Source organism: Prunus mume, linkage group LG3 (assembly GCF_029339155.1).
Source record: "Prunus mume cultivar Tortuosa linkage group LG3, ASM2933915v1, whole genome shotgun sequence".
NCBI classification, from domain to species: domain Eukaryota; kingdom Viridiplantae; phylum Streptophyta; class Magnoliopsida; order Rosales; family Rosaceae; genus Prunus; species Prunus mume.
This window is the reverse complement of record NC_142700.1, coordinates 16,195,547-16,214,153: the sequence shown is the minus strand read 5'-3', so window position 1 is coordinate 16,214,153 and position 18,607 is coordinate 16,195,547. Positions and strand designations below refer to the sequence as shown.

General features: G+C 37.5%; 1 protein-coding gene and 1 pseudogene across 1 annotated transcript; one reads left to right on the top strand and one right to left on the bottom strand.

Moving 5' to 3' along the window:
- The first annotated feature begins 10,074 nt into the window (after positions 1-10,074).
- LOC148918897 (uncharacterized) lies at positions 10,075-12,229 on the top strand (annotated as a pseudogene).
- Positions 12,230-13,147: 918 nt separating this feature from the next.
- Positions 13,148-18,112, bottom strand: LOC148918896 (uncharacterized). Its single transcript, XM_089049359.1, has 5 exons — positions 17,380-18,112; positions 16,767-16,838; positions 16,280-16,639; positions 13,862-15,769; positions 13,148-13,743 (listed from the first exon to the last, which is right to left on the bottom strand). Exons 1-5 carry the CDS (start codon positions 18,026-18,028, stop codon positions 13,322-13,324), a joined length of 3,411 nt encoding a protein of 1,136 aa, XP_088905485.1. The 5' UTR covers positions 18,029-18,112; the 3' UTR covers positions 13,148-13,321.
- Between the last annotated feature and the right edge of the window lie 495 nt (positions 18,113-18,607).

The window sequence follows — 18,607 nt, the reverse complement described above, 5'->3', positions numbered from 1 at the left end:
CACCATGAAACCGGGCTCAATCTCTCGGCCGAGCCATCTCGGCTCGCCAGGAGCCTTTCACCCAGCTTTGGGCGCTACCGGACGTGCTTTAGAGCATTTCCAACAGCTCTTTAACATCTTTGAAATTCTAAAATAGGTGAGCCACATCGTAGAAAAACTCTCTCAAGCAGCTTCTTCAACCTTAGTCATCAAAGCTCGCAACATCTTTCTCTCTTCAGGACGGGTAAGTTGATTTTGGCTCTTCAAACATTTAATTTTACTTCGAAAAAACAAAACTTACATTGAAAATGTTTAAAATGTGCATTTTTTTCTTTTCATATAATAAATACATAGACATTTTTCACATGTTTTCATATTTTTCATATTTTTTTTCGATGATATTGCATTAATTGTATTGAAGAGTCTGTTAAAGCAAAAATTATTCAAGTAACAAATAAGGCTTTTCAAATTTCCATATAGGTCAACAAACTTCAGTTTAAAAAATTTTATTTGCTACTACTCTTGAAGATCCTCATAGCCTCACAAAATGAAAAGAGGAATCAACTAGTTGCTGAAACAGCCTATTAAAATAATTACAAATTTATAAATAAACCCAATCCTAGACATGAATTTACAAAAAAACCCAACACTATTTAAAACATAGAAACACACCCAAAATCAACGCAAAAATCAACAATTGTATATTTTTTGGGTGTGTTTATAAATGGGTTTTGAGTGTGTTTAATAAATGGGTTTTGGGTGTGTTTCTAAAGTGTTTTTCATGTTGAGTTTTTTTTTATAATTTCAGCCCCTATTTTGAGTGTATTAGTGAAACTCCCTAAAATAATTCACATTTTCTTATTTGTTAAGGTCTGAAAAGATTACCAAATACCACTCACTCACTCACTCACTCACAATTAAGAGTCACATAGTCAAAATGTATGCTTAATTTAGTGTGGTGGAGACATCAAGGATACTGCTACGCATTAATTGTGCCCATAATCACATTCGTCATTATGGTTTGTGAGTACGGGGGGTTAGTGTAGCTTTTTTTTTTTTTTTTTTTTGTCAATGAATGTGGATTGGTGGTTGACTAGTTGACCAAGCAGAGCAGGGCAAAGTGCACTTGAATGGAGAAGAAATGTAGCAAGGACTTGGCTTGTAATAAAGGAAGAGGTTGCAAAGCGAAACTTAGTAGTGCATGCGTGTGTGCATCCCCTAATTCAAATTGTTGGGTTAGGAAACACATATGGCATTTTTAGTTGGCCTACAGAAATAGTTGGATATGGCCTAAATAATTAGACATTTATCAACACAACTAATCCGGTTTGGTTCAGATCAGCCTTTTCAAGTTACAAATTTGTTGAGGCCCAAAAAAATTCACGGCTTGGCCCAAATGAATTTTCGGCCCAGCGCAATACCTTATTGAGAAAAAACTCAACTTGAAGCACACAAAAGTCTGCCATGCACGAGTCACACTCCACGCGCCATGCCAAATAAATAATCCGTCATGCTAGGAATCGAGATTAAGATTATAAAATGCATTATCTTTGCAAATCCATGCTAATTATCCCGTCAAGCATAATAATTAAAAGCATGACAAGCGATATGCCATGCCAAGCGACATGCCATGCCAAGCAAAAATCATTATTACACACCCAACCACGCTATAAGTGGGCCCAAGCCACTCGAATGCCTGGGCTTGCTTGAGTAGATTGTGGTATGGATGATAATAAATTGTCATGAAGCCCATTGATGGACCGAGAAGTGGAGGTTCCGGGTTGCTTGAAGCTTCGGAACCCAAGCCCATTTCTTAGGCCCAAACATATTGGTGAGCACAAAATGGGAAAATAGTCCAACCAAAATAGCCCAACCAAAAAGCCCAACCAAAATTATCCACTAAAATTGACCCATATAGCCCAATGTTAGATGAAGATAGCCCATTTGTTTGGAAGGTTGACTTGCTACTTTAAAGGCCCACACAATTGGAGGTAAGAAGTAGTAAAAGCATCAGCCCTTTTGCTAAAAGAAACAGAAGCCACATAAGGAGCAAAGTGTCCACATATGCAGAGCTGCGGGAAGGCTCCAGCACATGGGAAGGAACAATTTCCAAGTACAAAACACCAGAAAAACCAAAGGATATTAACGTGCAAGTTGCCAGAAAGAGAAGCACTCTTCGAACCAGCATACATACCCCAATTCCTTCCCCCATCATACCTGACCATAGAAAAGAGGAGGAAAGAAAGGAAGAAGATGGATGGGAATGGAAATCTCCCACTGAAACAGTCACGGGAAAAGGGCCTTGAGCTCCAAAATATATCTGATTTTGTGCAAATAGGAAGAGGAAATGTTACCAAGATAAGGAAAGTCAAGGAATGAGATAAGAAAGGAAGGGACAAGCTTGGCCAAAATGGGTAGAAGCCATTAGGTTTTTTGGGAAGTGATGGTTTTCAGCGCCTATAAAATGAGGCCTCTTCTACCCAACAAAAACAACCCACGCCTGGAGAGCAAGCTTCCTCTCTTACCTACAAAAGCCCAGCAACCTCGTGCACTATTCACCCTCCTTCCTCATTTTCTTTTGGCAAGCCACCGAAAGAACATAGTTCTTTCTTTTCCTCTTCTCACCACATCTGCTTGCAAACCTCTTCTTCCTCACGTTAAACACTCATCTTTCTCCCTAGGAAGCCATATTTCCTTTTTGGTGCTCAACTCAAACTAATTTTGCTTCCATGTCACATGCCACTCATGTCAAGCTCAAAAGTTTATCTGTAAGCATGCATAAATTACCTGTAAGTTGGTATCGCTTTTGGCTAGTGAAGGTAACCAAAATACTTTTTAAAGCTCACGCCTTTCAAGCATTTTTGGGCTTAATTTTCGAACTCGGACATAAAGGGGACAATTTCATCACCACATTACGGCAGCCCGACCTATTTACAGCTGCATTGAAGAAAAAGTCCCTTACAAAATTCAAGTCCGAACTGAATCAAACCAGTCAGGTTTGGCTTTTGAACTTATGTTGACTTCTTAGGTCAACTTAGTTTTTTTTCCCTCTTTTTCAACTCGGTTTGACTCGATTTGTCAGTTCTGCGATTCCGATTGAAGACATTTCAGGCTGATTTAGGTGTAAATATAGCTCTCACTACTACATTTTACCATTTGCGCGACGATATTTTGCGCGACAAATAGTTATTCATAGCACAAGAAATCCTTGCGTGACGAAAAAACCCATGTGTAGCACATACTATCGCTAAACTTGCATGATTACTTAGCGCGACATTACAGGTTATCGTCTCGCAAAGTTAGAAGGAAAAACGTTGGGTTATTTTATTTGGTGCCAAAAATTTGCATGACAATACATATCGATAATACTTAGCGCGACAAAACACGTTGTCGTCGCGGGGTGATATTTTATTTGGGGCCAAAAACTTGCGCAACGAAGGAGTATTTGCGCGATGACAATTAGTTGCTCGACGAATATTGTTTCGTCACGTAAAGAATACTTAGCGCGACAAAACACGTTGTCGTCGAGGGGTGATATTTTATTTAGGGCCAACAACTTGCGCAACGAAGAAGGAGTATTTGCACGACGACAATTAGTTGCACGACGAATATTGTTTCGTCATGTAAAGCAGGATGTGGGCATGTACCAGGGCATCGAAAGGTGTAATTTGCGCGATGAAAAAGGAGCATTATCACGCGACAATTAGTTGCGCGACGAAGATGTTCACGTTGCGTAAAGTAGGATGTCGGTGTATCAGCGCGACGAAAATTGTAATTTGCGAGACGAAAATGACCGTTTATTCAACGAAAATGAGTTTTTGAGTGACGAATGTGAAATTTTGCGCAACGCAAGTTTGTGCGACGAAACCCACTTTCGTCTCGCAAAAGCCTTCATGAAATATATAATCTATATTCAGCTGTTGCAGAGGCAATCCGCACTAAAAAGAATTGCAAATTGCCTCTGCCTCTTCCTCTCTCTCTGCTAGGAATTCGTTACATTCATTCATTGGGTATGTATTTTTTGTCTTTAGTTTAAAAGTATTAATGTAAATTCATACTAACGACATTAATGTCATTGTCTATATGTATATTATTTGTGATTAGTAATTGGTGAAGAACGATTGAGAATGTATTTTCTTCTTTTTATATTTTAATTACCTTATGTTAAACTTTGTTTGTTAAGTTTATATTGTTTTGTGAAATTATATTCATATTATGCTGTTAAATTGTGGGTGACGTTGCACAATGTGTTGTGATGTACGAAGTTAATTGAAATTAACTTCTTAATTTTTTTTTTATAGTAAAACTTAGTTTCTCGTTCGAGATTGAGAAGATATTTTCTTCTTTTTATATTTTAATTACATTATGTTAAACTTTGTTTGTTAAGTTTATATTGTTTTGTGAAATTATATTTATATTATGCTATTAAATTGTGGGTGACGTTGCACAATATGCTGTGATGTACGAAGTTAATTGAAATTAATTTCGTAATTTTTTTTTATAGTAAAACTTAGTTTCTCGTTCGAGATTATTGCAAACTTTGTTTGTTAAGTTTATATTGTTTTGTGAAATTATATTTATATTATGCTGTTAAATTGTGGGTGACGTTGCACAATGTGATGTGATGTACGAAGTTAATTGAAATTAACTTCGTAATTTTTTTTTATAGTAAAACTTAGTTTCTCGTTCGAGATTAGTTGGATTTCGTGCATGGATGTGTAAAGCATGATTGCGGTCCAATTAATTCTTGAATTGTCCCATTATTTGGACAATTTGGGAATGCATAGGCATGTCACGTAATTTACGGCTACAAGATTAGGTTTCGATTGTGGAGATTTCAATGTCATCTATGTACGTTCTTCGAGTGGTACATAAGTATTTTATATTTACGGTACACCTCAAGAACTGTATCGAGATGCTGTCGAAATTCATCCACGTCAAAATCTAATCTCATGTAGTCGTAAATTATGTGACATGACTATACATTCTCGAATAGGACAGGGCCCTTACCGGAGGCATAAGGTGACATTATGATTTTGTAAGAAGTTGTTGTGATTGTTGTGTTGTGATTGCGGTTCTATGAATTATGAGCAAGAGGTGGATACAGAACCCGAATAGATGCGGAGACGAATACTTGGATGGAATCGAAGATTTTATTGACTTTGCACGTACACACAACTCAGATGCAACTAGAATCTGATGTCCTTGTAGGAGCTGTAACAACATGTTGTGGGAGACAATTGAAAATGTTCGATTTCATTTAGTAATGAATGGAATGATTTAGACATATAGTACTTGGAACCATCACGGGGAACAATTAAACATTGCTTCGTCTTCAAGGGCCACAAGAGTGGACAATGTTGAACTTATTGTGGATCCTAATGAACAAGTCATGGATATTATAAATGATGTTTTTCCATTTGCATCGACCAACATCAATCAAGAAGGGGAAGATGACGTGCCTACACCAATGGACAGTGCAGAGTTCAAACAATATGAAAAACCGTTAAAAAATGTCAACCAAGATTTATGCCCGGGGTGCGAGAGCTTTTCTATTCTCAGGGCCATTGTGGAGCTAATGCACGAGAAAATAAAGTATCGTATGTCGAACCTATGTTTCGATTACTTTTTGGGGGTTTTCAAGAGAATGCTTCGAATGGACAATTGTTTGCCGAAAGACCATAGACATGCGCAAAAGGTGTTGAATAGTCTTGGATTGGGTTATGAAAAAATTTACGCTTGCAAAAACAATTGCATGTTATTCTACAAAGGGTATGAAACATTGGATACATGCCCTATGTGTAATGAGTCGAGGTTCAAAATGACATCTCATAATATAATGACTAAGATCCCACAAAAAGTCATGTGTTATCTGCCCCTGAAACTTAGGTTGCAGCGATTGTATATGTCGATGCATACTGCCACAGACATGAGGTGGCATAAGGAAAAACAGGTAGACTACGATATGATTTGGCATCCTGCAGATGGGGAGGCATGGAAAGAGTTAGATCGAACGTTCCCCGAGTTTGCTACTGATCCCCGTACGAGGTTCTAAACCAACACCACAACACTTGGCCGATTTTAGTATTCCCATATAATTTGCTGCCTTGGAAATGCATGAAAAAGAATACATGATGATGACTATTTTGATAACTCGGGATCCTGATAGGTCAATCGATGTTTACTTAAGGCCGTTGGTTGATGAGCTCAAAGATTTATGGACAAACGATGTGCGCACTTACGATAAGTCCACTGGGAAGATGTTCACATTGCAGCAACAGTTATGTGGATTGTGAATGATTTTTCCGCCTATGCAATGGTTTCTGGGTGGAGTACAAATGGTTATATGGCATGGCCTGTATGCAAGGAAGATGTAACTTCTGGTTGGCACGTTGGAAAAGTTTGTTACCTTGATCATCGGAGATGGTTGTCATGGGACCACGAGTGGCAGGAAAGGATAAAGAGTTCGACAGGAACACAGAGCGTCACCTCAGACCTAGAGAAGGGTCCGGTGATGAGATCTTAGAACAACTTAACCGTTTGGATTTGGCTCCTTTTGGGAAAATAGGTCGCTGCACCACCTTCTTCACATTTGAACTGGACGCACAATCCTATATTTTTTGAGCTCCCATATTGGTCGAAACTAAAATTGAGGCACAATCTCGACGTTATGCATGTTGAGAAAAATGTCTTTGCCACATTGATGGGCCCGATTCTAGATATCGATGGTAAGACAACGGACACAATCAAAGCTTGTCTTGATTTGGAAAGAATGGGCATACGAAGAGGTTTATAAGGGATCTTGCATTTTTTTTCCATGAAATCGAATGACAAAAAAGATTTTCTAAAGTTTGTCTCGTCTGTAAAGTTTCCCGATGGGTTTGTTTTTAATATCGCGCGTTGCGTGAATGTTGACAGGGGTAAATTTGATGGACTAAAGAGCCATGACTGTCATGTGTTTATGCAACGCCTACTTCCTGTGAGTATTCGACACTTATTGCTGGAAGATGTAGTGAAACCAATCATGTTGTTGTCCAAATTTTTTTCCCAACTAACGGCAAAAACGTTGCGAAAGACAGACATTAATCAGTTCCACCATGACATTGTCCAAGTAGTATGCATGTTTGAGATGATATTCTTTCCAGCTTTCTTCACAAGTATGATCCACGTAATGGTTCACTTGCGAGAAGAGGCATTGCTTGCTAGTCCTGTCAACTATCGCTGGATGTATCCACTAGATGACAAGTTGTGTACGCAAAACAGTGGTTTTCATGTCCTAGGTAGAAGTGAAAGTATGGACATTGATTCCTATGGAAAACTCACAACTGTCATGCAATTGCTTTACAAAGACCGATACCAAGTGATCATGTTTAAGTGTCGATGGTTTGATACAAACCCAAATAGCAGGGAAGTGTTAAAATTGACCATGGCTTACTATCTGTGAACATTAACAGAACTTGGTATGATGACGACGCTTACATTTTGGCAAACATGGCAAAACAGATTGTGTATCTAGATGACCCTAAAGCCGGGAGCGGTTGGAAAGTTGTTCAGCAGATGTATCAAAGGAACGTGTATGCTATACCAGAACTAGACCCAAATGACTATGACGTCGCTGACCAACGTTTAGAATCTTCAATGGAAAATGATGCAGAAACACTTCGAGATACAAATGTTATACAAGAACCGTTTGAGATCCAAAGAGTGTCTTCAATCGAAATACCGATTCAGTTAATTACAATTGACCTTGGTGATCTTCCACGATACGATGTTGCAGTGGGCCGGAACAATGAAGGTGATGTAGTTATAGAGGAGGAAGATTGGGAGACCAAAAATGATGATAGCGACGATAACAAAGGTTATTATAGTTTAGATGATGAATAATGCAATGTATTTGTGACTTGCCATGTAAAACATAGTAAATGAAATTTTGTGTAATTTAATTATGTTAGTGTAAAGATTTTGTGGTATCCACTGAAACTTAACTGGAGCCCTCACATAATCTAATATAAAAATGCTTAAAAAAAATTGCAATGACTTATTGTCATGAATCAATTGTTTTATAACTAAAATTCATCATCAATTAGCATGAAATAACAATCACAAATCAAATTCATAAATTTTTTAATGTTTTTATTTTATAAAGTTAAATATTAGTATGTTCGAGACAAAAATAAGAGTTCAAGATGCAAGAATGTAGAATTCATGCATTTGCATTTGAAAATGCAATTGGTTACAATTATTTCTATTATTTCACATGGGGGTGGTCATCTCAATCGAAAAATCCGTGTACCAATGGTTTGGTTTGGTTTGGTTGAAATTTTTTTTTAATTTTAATTCTTCTGTACCGATCTGATCCGAAAAGTTTGGTTTGGTTAACGGTTAACGATATCTCATACTGTGGAAATTCGTACCAAACCGAACAATAAAAATAAATTATTATTTAAATATAAATACATGTAACATGGCACCATAAAACATCTGCATATAATTATAAAGATGGAGTACCACACCAAAAATAGGAAATAGCAATGTAGGATACTGAAAACACAAACATACTGTACTTATTAATGTGTCAACTTATTCTTCCTTAGCCATCAAGAGGAAAACAAGATCATAAAGCTACTTTTTTTTATTAAAAAAAATATGGGGCTTGCTGTTTGTGTAGATACAAAACTCCCACATCAGTTTCTTAATGGAGCCTTCACTTTTTTATCCTCTATAAAAGCTTTATCCTACCATATTGCTCTACAAGCTTGAATGTGTATTTTTTTCAAGGGCTTGAGTTTGAGTTTTTCAACTGGTATTAGTAATAAATATTTTTATTCTCGAGAGGTTTTTGTTAAATGGTACTACCGGCCTATTGAACCAACCAGATCCGAATTTACAATTAACCAGCCAAACGGTTAAAGGATTTAATGGTTGGTTAACGGAAGAGAAATTGGTCTACCGAAAGGTTTGATACGGTTAATGGAAGAGCTCTCTACCGTTCTATACTCACCCTCGCCCACACCTAATTTCACAATACTTGCATATTTTTTGATATGATTCATCAGTAATTTTTATAATCATTCTTTAAAATATATATATAAATAAAATAAAAACCTTGCGAGACGCATCCAGTTGTCGTGCAAACAAACTTTGAGCGACGCCAAGCCTGCCTACGTCATGCAAGTTGTGATAATTTTCACAGATTGAGGGTTTAGGGATCAGGTTTAAGTTTTGTGTGACGAAAAACTTTCATCCACGTCGCGCAAGTTGTGATAATTTTTGTGGGTTTAGGGTTCAGGTTTAGGGTTTGTGCGACGTAATATTTCGACGTCGCGCAAGTTGTGATAATTTTGGCTTTAGGGTTTAGGGTTGCGCGACGTCAATGTATTGTGTCATCGCGCAACTTTGCGAAAATTTTGGGGGCCCACTTCTGAAAAAAAGGCTTTTTTCCATTACTTACGCCTCTCTCTCTCTCTCTCTCTCTCTCTCTCTCTCTCTCTCGCCACCGCCGGAGACTAGATGTCACGTGCTCTCTCATGAGTTAGTGGAGATGTTACATGGTTATTAGTTGGTGTATAATTGTAGGAGTTTGCATGTCTTTAGTTGTTGAGTAGTTGTAGGAGTCATGTTATCCACTTATAGTGGGCGTCATGGGAAAATTTTCCCTCTTTCTAAGCTTTCAGTTAGAGTCCTTGTTTGTATAAATTTCAGTGGTTTTTCATGAATGAAATATCAGATATTATCCCTTACTGTTAGCTTGTTTAACTTGGAGGTTTTGGGTTCCCTCGAAGCAACCCTTATCGTCTAATTATTATCCCAACTGAGCTTTCTAAATATTGCTACAGCCATAGGTGGCCGTAAGAAGAAAACTACATACCAAGTCCCTATACCTAATCGTCCAATCACACGAGCGCTGTCCCAAGCACATAACACTAGAAGCTCGAAGGCCGAATTAACGCGTGCTGGTCTCGTTCTCTCCGGGTCTCCCTCGAAACCCCCTCTGATAAAATTCCCAACTATAGCCCCAATTTTTGTTTTTCAACGCTTGCATGAGTTTTCTGTCAAATGTTTTTTATGTTTAGAACTGTAAGTTTGGATATGGAAATGGGTTTTCTGGATAAGTTTGGAACTGTAAGTTTACTTTTTAAAAATTCTTTCTGTTCTGGTGAATTGGGATGCCTTTTCAGCAGATGCAATATGGATCTATTTGTATATTTGACAGTTCGTATTCTAGAGAGAGCAATTGAACCGTGTGTTGCTGTAAATGAAATTTTCGCCTTTTATTTATTTTGAGTGGATTGACCCCATGGCAGCCCCGAGTTTGGCTTGGAGGTCCCTGGTTTTTCTTGGCAGTTTTGGCAGTTTGTATTATTTTATAATATTTGTATCCGTTAGATATAGATGATCACACGATTTTAGAATTGAAAGTGTAAATTGCTTGCTACTTGTTTGATATCTGGAGCATTTAAATCCATGAGTTTCTGCATCTAAGTTGTTGGTATTTTGGTGAATGAATATGTTGAATATTGAATTTGTTCTTGATTAGTTGTTGAGGTTTTTTTTTAAAAAAATTTTGCCAAGGAGGTTTTATTTTGGTTAGTTACTGTTAGTTTGAATAAATTAAGGGTTTTTTCTAAGGGTTGGTTAGGATTTTTTGTTTCTTGAATGGTTCCTATTTGTTTGATTACTTTGACCATGACCTAGCAAACACACTGGTAAAAAAAAAAATTAAATAAATGTTTAAATGGTTTGGGACCACATATTAGAGTAACTATGTTTTTAACTTTGGATGCTTGTTTAGTTGTGCAGATGTCAAACCTTATTAGAAGTCGTAAGGCGGTGACGACTGCCTGAGTTCGCCTCCCTCGGCTCAACCGTCCAACCGCCATCGCTCCAGCATGGATGGACCACTTGTCGGTTGGTCACCGGTCTCCCATGCGCCGGTGTCATTTGCGCATCGGTGGCGCAACTCGTTAGAACCGAGCATCGTCCGCTTCCCAGCGTAATCGACACAACATCGACATCCGCTACTGGTGCGTCGAGGTCACAACCAGGTAAAGATTTCCTTGAACTCCAATTGTTTTCGACCAGGATTTTAGTATGATTTGATATTTAACGTTAATTTTATATTTCTTTGCAATCAAGAAGAACACCCGAGGACCTTGTCGCCAGTTGAAAAATGTGAAGGTCACCCGAGTGACCAACAGTTGTATCAACAGTGGATACGACAAGCGGCATCGAGCTGCACCAACAGCTGACCAGCATAGCTTATTGGCCCATGACATTGGTCACGTCGTTCAAACCCATTGCCCGATGAAATGGAAGTCTTGGAAGGTCATGTCATCTAAGATGAGGACAAAGGCGGTATGTATCCTACCTACCTTTTAATCCTCGACGACGAGTTGTTGAAATTCGTCAACAGACCCTTTGCTAAGAGGTACTTGCAACACCATTTTCAGGCATTTGATGATTCGCAGGTCGCTCTTTAGGAGGGTTGCCCGAATGAGCTTGAGGGGCTGGAAGATAGTTGGGCGTGGCTCTGCAGCCATTTTCAGGAGCCTGATTATGTGGTATTTTTTTATATTAAGTTGAAAATTATTACACTTTTCTTACTAATGTTTATTTAATTTTTAATATTTTATTTCAATTTCAACTAATACGTTTATTTTTTGTACAACAGAATAAAGCGAAAGCAAATAAGGGTAATAGGGACAAGAAGACTCTTCTCCACCATTCAGGTTCCAGACCCTTCTCATATAGGATGGAGGCGCGGCGGTGGGTAATAATAAAGCCGTTTATATTCAATTTTTAATATTTCATTAATATTAATTTATTTTTTCGTACTAACATTTTTCTTCTCTTGTTCAATTCAGGGGGGTCTAAATTCCAGGAGATTGATGTCTTTGGTGACGTTTATGTTCGACCTGGGAATGAGTTAGCCCAGTCCCTTCATGTAAGTATTCTATAATTTTAATTATTATCTTACGCATTCAAGTTTCATAGTTATTATATGATTGTTTTAATTAATATTTTATATTATGTTAAACATGCGACGATAATGGAGAAGAGCCAGTTGGTTCTTCAGGAGTCCGCCTCCCAACTTCCTCCCGATACTCCGCTTGAATCTGTGGATCCTCCACAGGACGTGAGGTTTCATATCCTGACGGAGACCTTGGATCAGACTCTAGAGAAGGCTAAGGACATGCCTGGCGGCGGGAACCTAGAGCCCCTTCATCATCGTAGTCAAACAGTGAGGTGACTGCTTTCACAGCAGAGGTGGCCGAGCTTAAGACCCAACTCGACTCGTATAGTACCCATATGTCACAGCTTCTAGAGTCCCTAGCTCAGTCCGACATTCCAATCCTGCATTTTGGTCCCTCGTTGACCTTCGAGCCCTTCCAACCCGAGCATGGCCACCACACCTCTACCCCTATTAACAATGTCCAGACCTCCGAGCCGCATTTGCAAGACAACCACGTAGATTTTGGAACATTTTTTTATTAATTTTTTACTTTCTTAATTACATTTTAAACATTTCTCTTATACTATATACATTTATATATATTTTTTTTTAATTTCTCTTCATTACATTTTTTTTATTGCAATTTCATTTTATTACAACAACAAAAACCTAAAATTAAATTTGAATAAAATATATTTTATTTTTGCACGACGAAAACATTCGTCTCGTGAAAAAAGAAATGCGACTAAGATGATTTGTCACGCCAATTCACGTTTTTACAAAATAAAAAACATAAATTTAAATTTAAATAAAATATATTTTATTTTTGCATGAAAGGCTTCATCTCGCAAAAAAGAAAAGGCGACTAAGATAATTTCATCGTCGCACAAATGTTTGAGACACGAACAGTACTCTTGTCCCTACATTTTTGTGCGACGAAGGTTAACTGCCGCGCTATGTACTCGCGACGAATATGCCATCGTCACACAAAGTTTTGAGAGACGATCATTTGTCTCATCCCTAAACTTTTGTGCGACGAAGGTTAACCGTCGCTCAGGTTTTTGTGACCAATTTAAAAACTTTGTCGTGCAAAGTCTTTCTTCACGATCTTTGCACGACGAAGTTTCTATCGAGCTGAGGTTTGAGTGACTCAAATGTACTTTGCGAGACCAAATCTTCTTCGCCGCGCAAATAGTAAAATGTAGTAGTGTATACTGATACCATAACAACTACCAAGACTGATATATTATATAATAAGTCTACACACTCCACCATAAAATCAGTCAAAAACTGAAATAAAAGTTCATGCCTTCCTCCACATTGTCTAAATTAAAGACTAAAATTGATCAAATCAAAGTGCATAAAATACATGTCATAGGATAGGACCTATTAATTGAAGTGTTGCTGAACAAGAGGACGGTTTAATAGCACACCTTTTCCTGCAGCAGTGTCCTTCAAAAACTTCGTCTTGATTTTGTTAAGTGTGGCTACAGCTTCTTTCATACTTATCCTCTCTCCTGGTGATTCTGCACAGCAAGTAAGAGCTAATCTCATAATGGCTAATATGCAATCCCTCTTCCTCACATGATCACCATCTTCCTGCTCTGTCCCAATCCCAAGCAAATTGGCATCCACAACTTCATCTATCTTTGCATCTGGTAATACTAGTGAGTTTGCAATCCATTGCTTTATATTCATTTCCCCATCAAACATCCCATCTGTTGGCTTCCTTCTTGTGAATATTTCCATTACTACAATTCCGAAACTGTACACATCCCCTCTTGTTGAAACCATTCCTTCCAATCCATACTCTGCATTATGAATTATACTTATATATTCATGTGTATGAATATATATTAAATGAAAATTATGCATAGTTAAGTACAACACGTACTGAATTGAAAGATATTAAATTAGCAAGTACATCACCTGGAGCCATATATCCGATAGTGGCTAGAGTCATAGTTTTGGTAATAGAATCTCCTCCACCCAAGAGTTTTGCAATTCCAAAATCAGCAACATGTGCAACCATATCATCATCCAATAGTATATTGCTTGGCTTCATATCACAATGCACAATAGGTATTGAATAACCATGGTGTAGGTATTCCAGTGCAGATGCAACATCTATCATTATGTTCAACCTCTGTAAGATATTCAAAGAATTTTGAGAGTACAACCACTTCTCGAGGCTCCCATTAGGCATATATTCGAGTACCAAGGCTTTGAAATCAATTTCACTGCAACAGCTGATATTTTTGATAAGGTTTCTATGACGAATATTGCTTAGCATTTCACATTCCCTATCAAAACTCTTGAAAGCACCTTCTAGCTGTAAACTGAAAACCTTTACTGCAACATCTATTCCATCTGAAAGTGTTCCTTTATATACTGAACCAAAACCCCCACTTCCAAGTAGGTTGTTTTCACTAAATCCATTTGTGCCCCTTAGAAGTTCTAGATGTGAAACTCTTCTCCAAAGAAGTTGAGGCAACAAGGTAGCCTCTGCTGCAACTTCCATATTCCTTTTCCTGCGTAGTACAAAGATAGATACAGAGGCCACAAAGAGAATTACTGATATAATCCCTGGGATGATATATTTAGCTTTCCTCCAATTTGGTTCAAGTGTACCATTTTTGCATGGTGGAACCTGAAGTCGGGCTACACCACAGAGTGCTTTGTTTGAGATAAATGATTGAGCGGAGAAATTTTGGAATGGTCCACCAGTTGGAATTTCTCCTTGGAGCCTGTTGAAAGACAAATCCAAATACTTGAGAAGTGACAAAGCTTCTAAAGACTTGGGAATCACTCCAGACAGATTGTTTCTGGACAAATCCAAGAGTTGTAGGCTTAGCAACCCGTCAAATGAATTTGGAATAGGGCCTTCCAAATTATTATTTGCCAAGGATAGATTAACCAAATCCCGAAGACCCCCAATAGTGCCTGGTAGGATACCAGATAAATTGTTATTTGATAAATCTACCTTTATCACAACTTTCAAGTTTCCAATATCTTGTGAGAGATGTCCAATTAGAGAATTGGATGATAAGTCTACATCCAAGATATAGGCAAGTCTCCACAAAGTAGATGGTATTGTGGAACTCAACGAATTGGACCCCAGTGATAGAGTTCTTAGAGATGCTGATAGATTTCCCAAGCAAGAAGGTATAGAACCCGAGAGCTGATTACTACCCAAATAAACCTCAACTAGGCTATCTAGTTGACAAAGTTGATATGGGATGTACCCTCGCAACTTGTTATCATTCAAGTACAAAGCTTGGAGACTCCTAAGTCTTCCCACAGAAGTTGGAATTGACCCACTCAATTGATTGACTCCCAAGGCTAACAGTACCAAGCTGCTCAAGTTGCCAATACCAATGGGAATGTCACCCCTCATGTTGCAATTTTCTAAATAAATATATTGAAGCTTGGATGTAGAAGACCAATTCCGAAAGGAATCATCAAGTCTAGCATTTAACGGATTATTTGTCAAATCTAGTATTTTCAAATTTCCAAGATTAACCAAGCAAGAGAGAGTGGAAGTATCAATCGTCAAATTATTAGTGTGTAACTTAAGCGACTGAAGGTTTAAGGCACATAGCGTGCTAGGAATAAAACCTGTAAATGAGTTTTTGCACAATTCTAGCCGCGTAAGCATAGAAGCATTGGAGAGGTTTGGGATTACTCCGCTGAGACCAGCTTCATTAAGATAGAGGAATTGTAGGTTTGGAAGCCCAAGACCTAAGTTTGCTGGGAGGCGACCCGATAGCCGATTCAAAGTAAGCGACAGACCTCTGATGGTGGAGATATTGAATATTGAGGACCATGGAATAGTGCCTGCCAGTGCCACATTGTCACAATCCTATCTACAACAATTTCACTATATATGGATTTTATGTAACCTAATCTAACCCTATCTAATCGTTCATGACTTTTAGTATAAAATGTCAAATCATAATATTAATTAATACAACAATTTTTAAACAGAAATCTCTGAAAATAAAATAAAAGTCCTAAAAAGATTTGTCTTTTGAAACAAAACACGTTTGAGTTTGCGTGTGTCTTTATACTTCTTTTTTTCTTACGTTGGTTAACCTTAGATTTGAACATATTGACTTAGATAGAACGTCTATTAGGCAAGTCAATATGGTATATTCTTGTAAACCTTGTTATTCGATTCTAATGAATTTTCCAGTGATTTTGACAACAACAAAAAAAAAAAATTGTTATATTCATGATTATCTCCCTCATTTACTAAAATATGAAATAGTTAAATAACAATAAATTATGCAACCAAAATAAAAAAGATAAATCATAATTGGATCAACATAATGAAATATCAATTACCCGTCAAATTGTTGTTGCCAAGGTATATCTCCTCCATCATTGTTAAGTTCCCAATATTTTTTGGTATGCTTCCCCTAAAATTGTTTTCCTCCAAATTAAGTTCAAGAAGCTCCCTGCATTGCCATAATTTGGATGGAAGTGGACCATCAAAATGGTTAACACCCAAACTCAAGATTTGAAGACTAGGAAGATGTTGGCATATATTGTCTGGAAGACCACCACTCAAGCTGTTGTCATATAGAGTCAACTCAGTCAAAGAAGACATGTTGAAAACAACCACAGGAACAGGGCCTTTTAGGGCATTAAGCTGCACATACAACTTCTCCAGCTGATGTAAAAAGCCGATCTCTTTTGGAATTTCTGAAAAATCATTAAGATATATGCACATTTATATGTTAAACTCATGTTTTATGCACATATAATGCACAACAAAAGCCGAGTCATATATAACTTTATCACGTCAAGGCAATGCGACAAATATATATACCATTGAAATTGTTGGAGTCAAGGTATATCTCCTTCAACATTGTTAAGTTCCCTATTTCTCTGGGTATCGCACCTGTTAAGTATGTCAAACAAAGATTAAAAATACATGTAAATAAATGAAATTAGAAAAAACACCACACTACATCATTTATAGAAAAGCTGTCATAGTGGCTATTTTGGAGGAAAACAAAAACTCTCAACTACTCACTTGGTCACTTTCTAATTGGTTTATTAGTATGTTACAATTTTTTTACTTGAAGATACAATAAGGAATTTTTCTATAAGTTTTGTAAATAAGGAATTGTCTTATTTTTCTATAAGTTGATTGACTTTGCATACAATAAGGAATTGTCTTATTTTTCTATAAGTCCCTAGCTTCATAAGTATAGAAAAAAGCCAACATGAATAGACTCAACCACCCTTAAAATTAAAAACCAAATCCATCATCTATTTAAGTGAGAGTTTTTTAGTGTTGGATGACCTACAAGTAAGAAAAAATTACCCTAATTTTCTAAAGAAAAAAAGACACTAGGCTTATAGATTAATAACAAGATGCTAAAACATAATGATCGATTAATGGTAGATTCCCATATAGATTATTGATACATGCGTACCTGATAGTCGGTTAATGGTTAGATCAATTACTTGCAATGTAGATAAGTTGAAGATAGTCGTTGGTATGGAACCTGAAAACTGATTGCCGTACAAATTGAAGGTTTGAAGTTTGGGGAAGGACCCAAACCACGATGGAATGAATCCCATAAAATTGTTGTATGCAAAGTCGATCAACTTCAGTTGACGCAAATAAGACAATTCCTTGGGCAAGGTGCCATCGAAGCTGTTGTTGCTTAAGTCCAGCTCAACAAGAAATGAAAGGTTGCCGAAGGGTGGAGGAATGGTGCCAGAGAGTCCCATGTAAGAGAGGTTCAAGACTGAAACTCTGAGGTGGCGAGCGCCACAAGTAACTCCAACCCAATTGCAAACGGAGGTGGTGGTTGACCAGTTGACCAAGATGTTGTGAGGGTCACTAGTGATATGAGATTTGAGAGCAAGAAGAGCATACTGGTCCGTGGTGATGTTGGTTTGTGCTGCACCTACTGTGCCTATAGAACTGTACTGCAGCTGCAGCACCAGCAAGAAGGTGATTGACAAGAGGAAACAACTTCTCTCCATGACCATGAGCACCGCAAACAAAGAAGTTCCTTCCAACTTCAAATTGTTTTTCGTTTGTTTTTTCCTTTCCGATTTAGAAATTGAAATCATTAAATAATTTGTTGCAGTGCCAATCTATGAAGGCAGAACAAGTTGCCAAAGAGTGGGGCACATGATTGCACCCTCGGGGAAGAAATTCGCAACTAGTTAAGACGGTAGACTTGTAATGAAGGAAGAATGGACAATTGGGCCTCTGTGTTCCACGCATCTGTCTTCATAAATGTACAACAACTTGCTAATACATATGTCGATTTTCCTTTTCTTCATTTTTTCCGAAATTGTAATTATCCGGGCACAAGTAAAGGGACTTAAATCATCAGGTTATGGTGAGTTCATAATCCATTGCTTTAAATTCATATCCCCAATAAACATCTTCATCTATTGGCTTCCTTTTTGTGAATGTTTTCATGAGACTATAATATGAAAACTGTACTCTCATCTCATCTACTCGATGTGTATATGCATCAAATTTCAATACAAAACAAAGCATATACACATACATATATGGTAGAAAACAATTCCATGATAGTTTACCTATAGTTAGTGATCTCAAGTTCAAACACCAATAACACCTCCCCTCTTCCTTCCAAATTTTGACAAATAATAATAATAATAATAATAATTTGTGAA

Bases quoted from the DNA above. Each gene is read 5' to 3' on its own strand.
- LOC148918896 (XM_089049359.1), bottom strand. From the start codon at position 18,028: ATGATTTCAATTTCTAAATCGGAAAGGAAAAAACAAACGAAAAACAAT. The intron at 16,839-17,379 runs GTACGCATGTAT...CATACTTAACAG, and splicing joins AACCATTAACCGACTATCAG to GTGCGATACCCAGAGAAATA. The intron at 16,640-16,766 runs GTATATATATTT...ATGATTTTTCAG, and splicing joins TGACTCCAACAATTTCAATG to AAATTCCAAAAGAGATCGGC.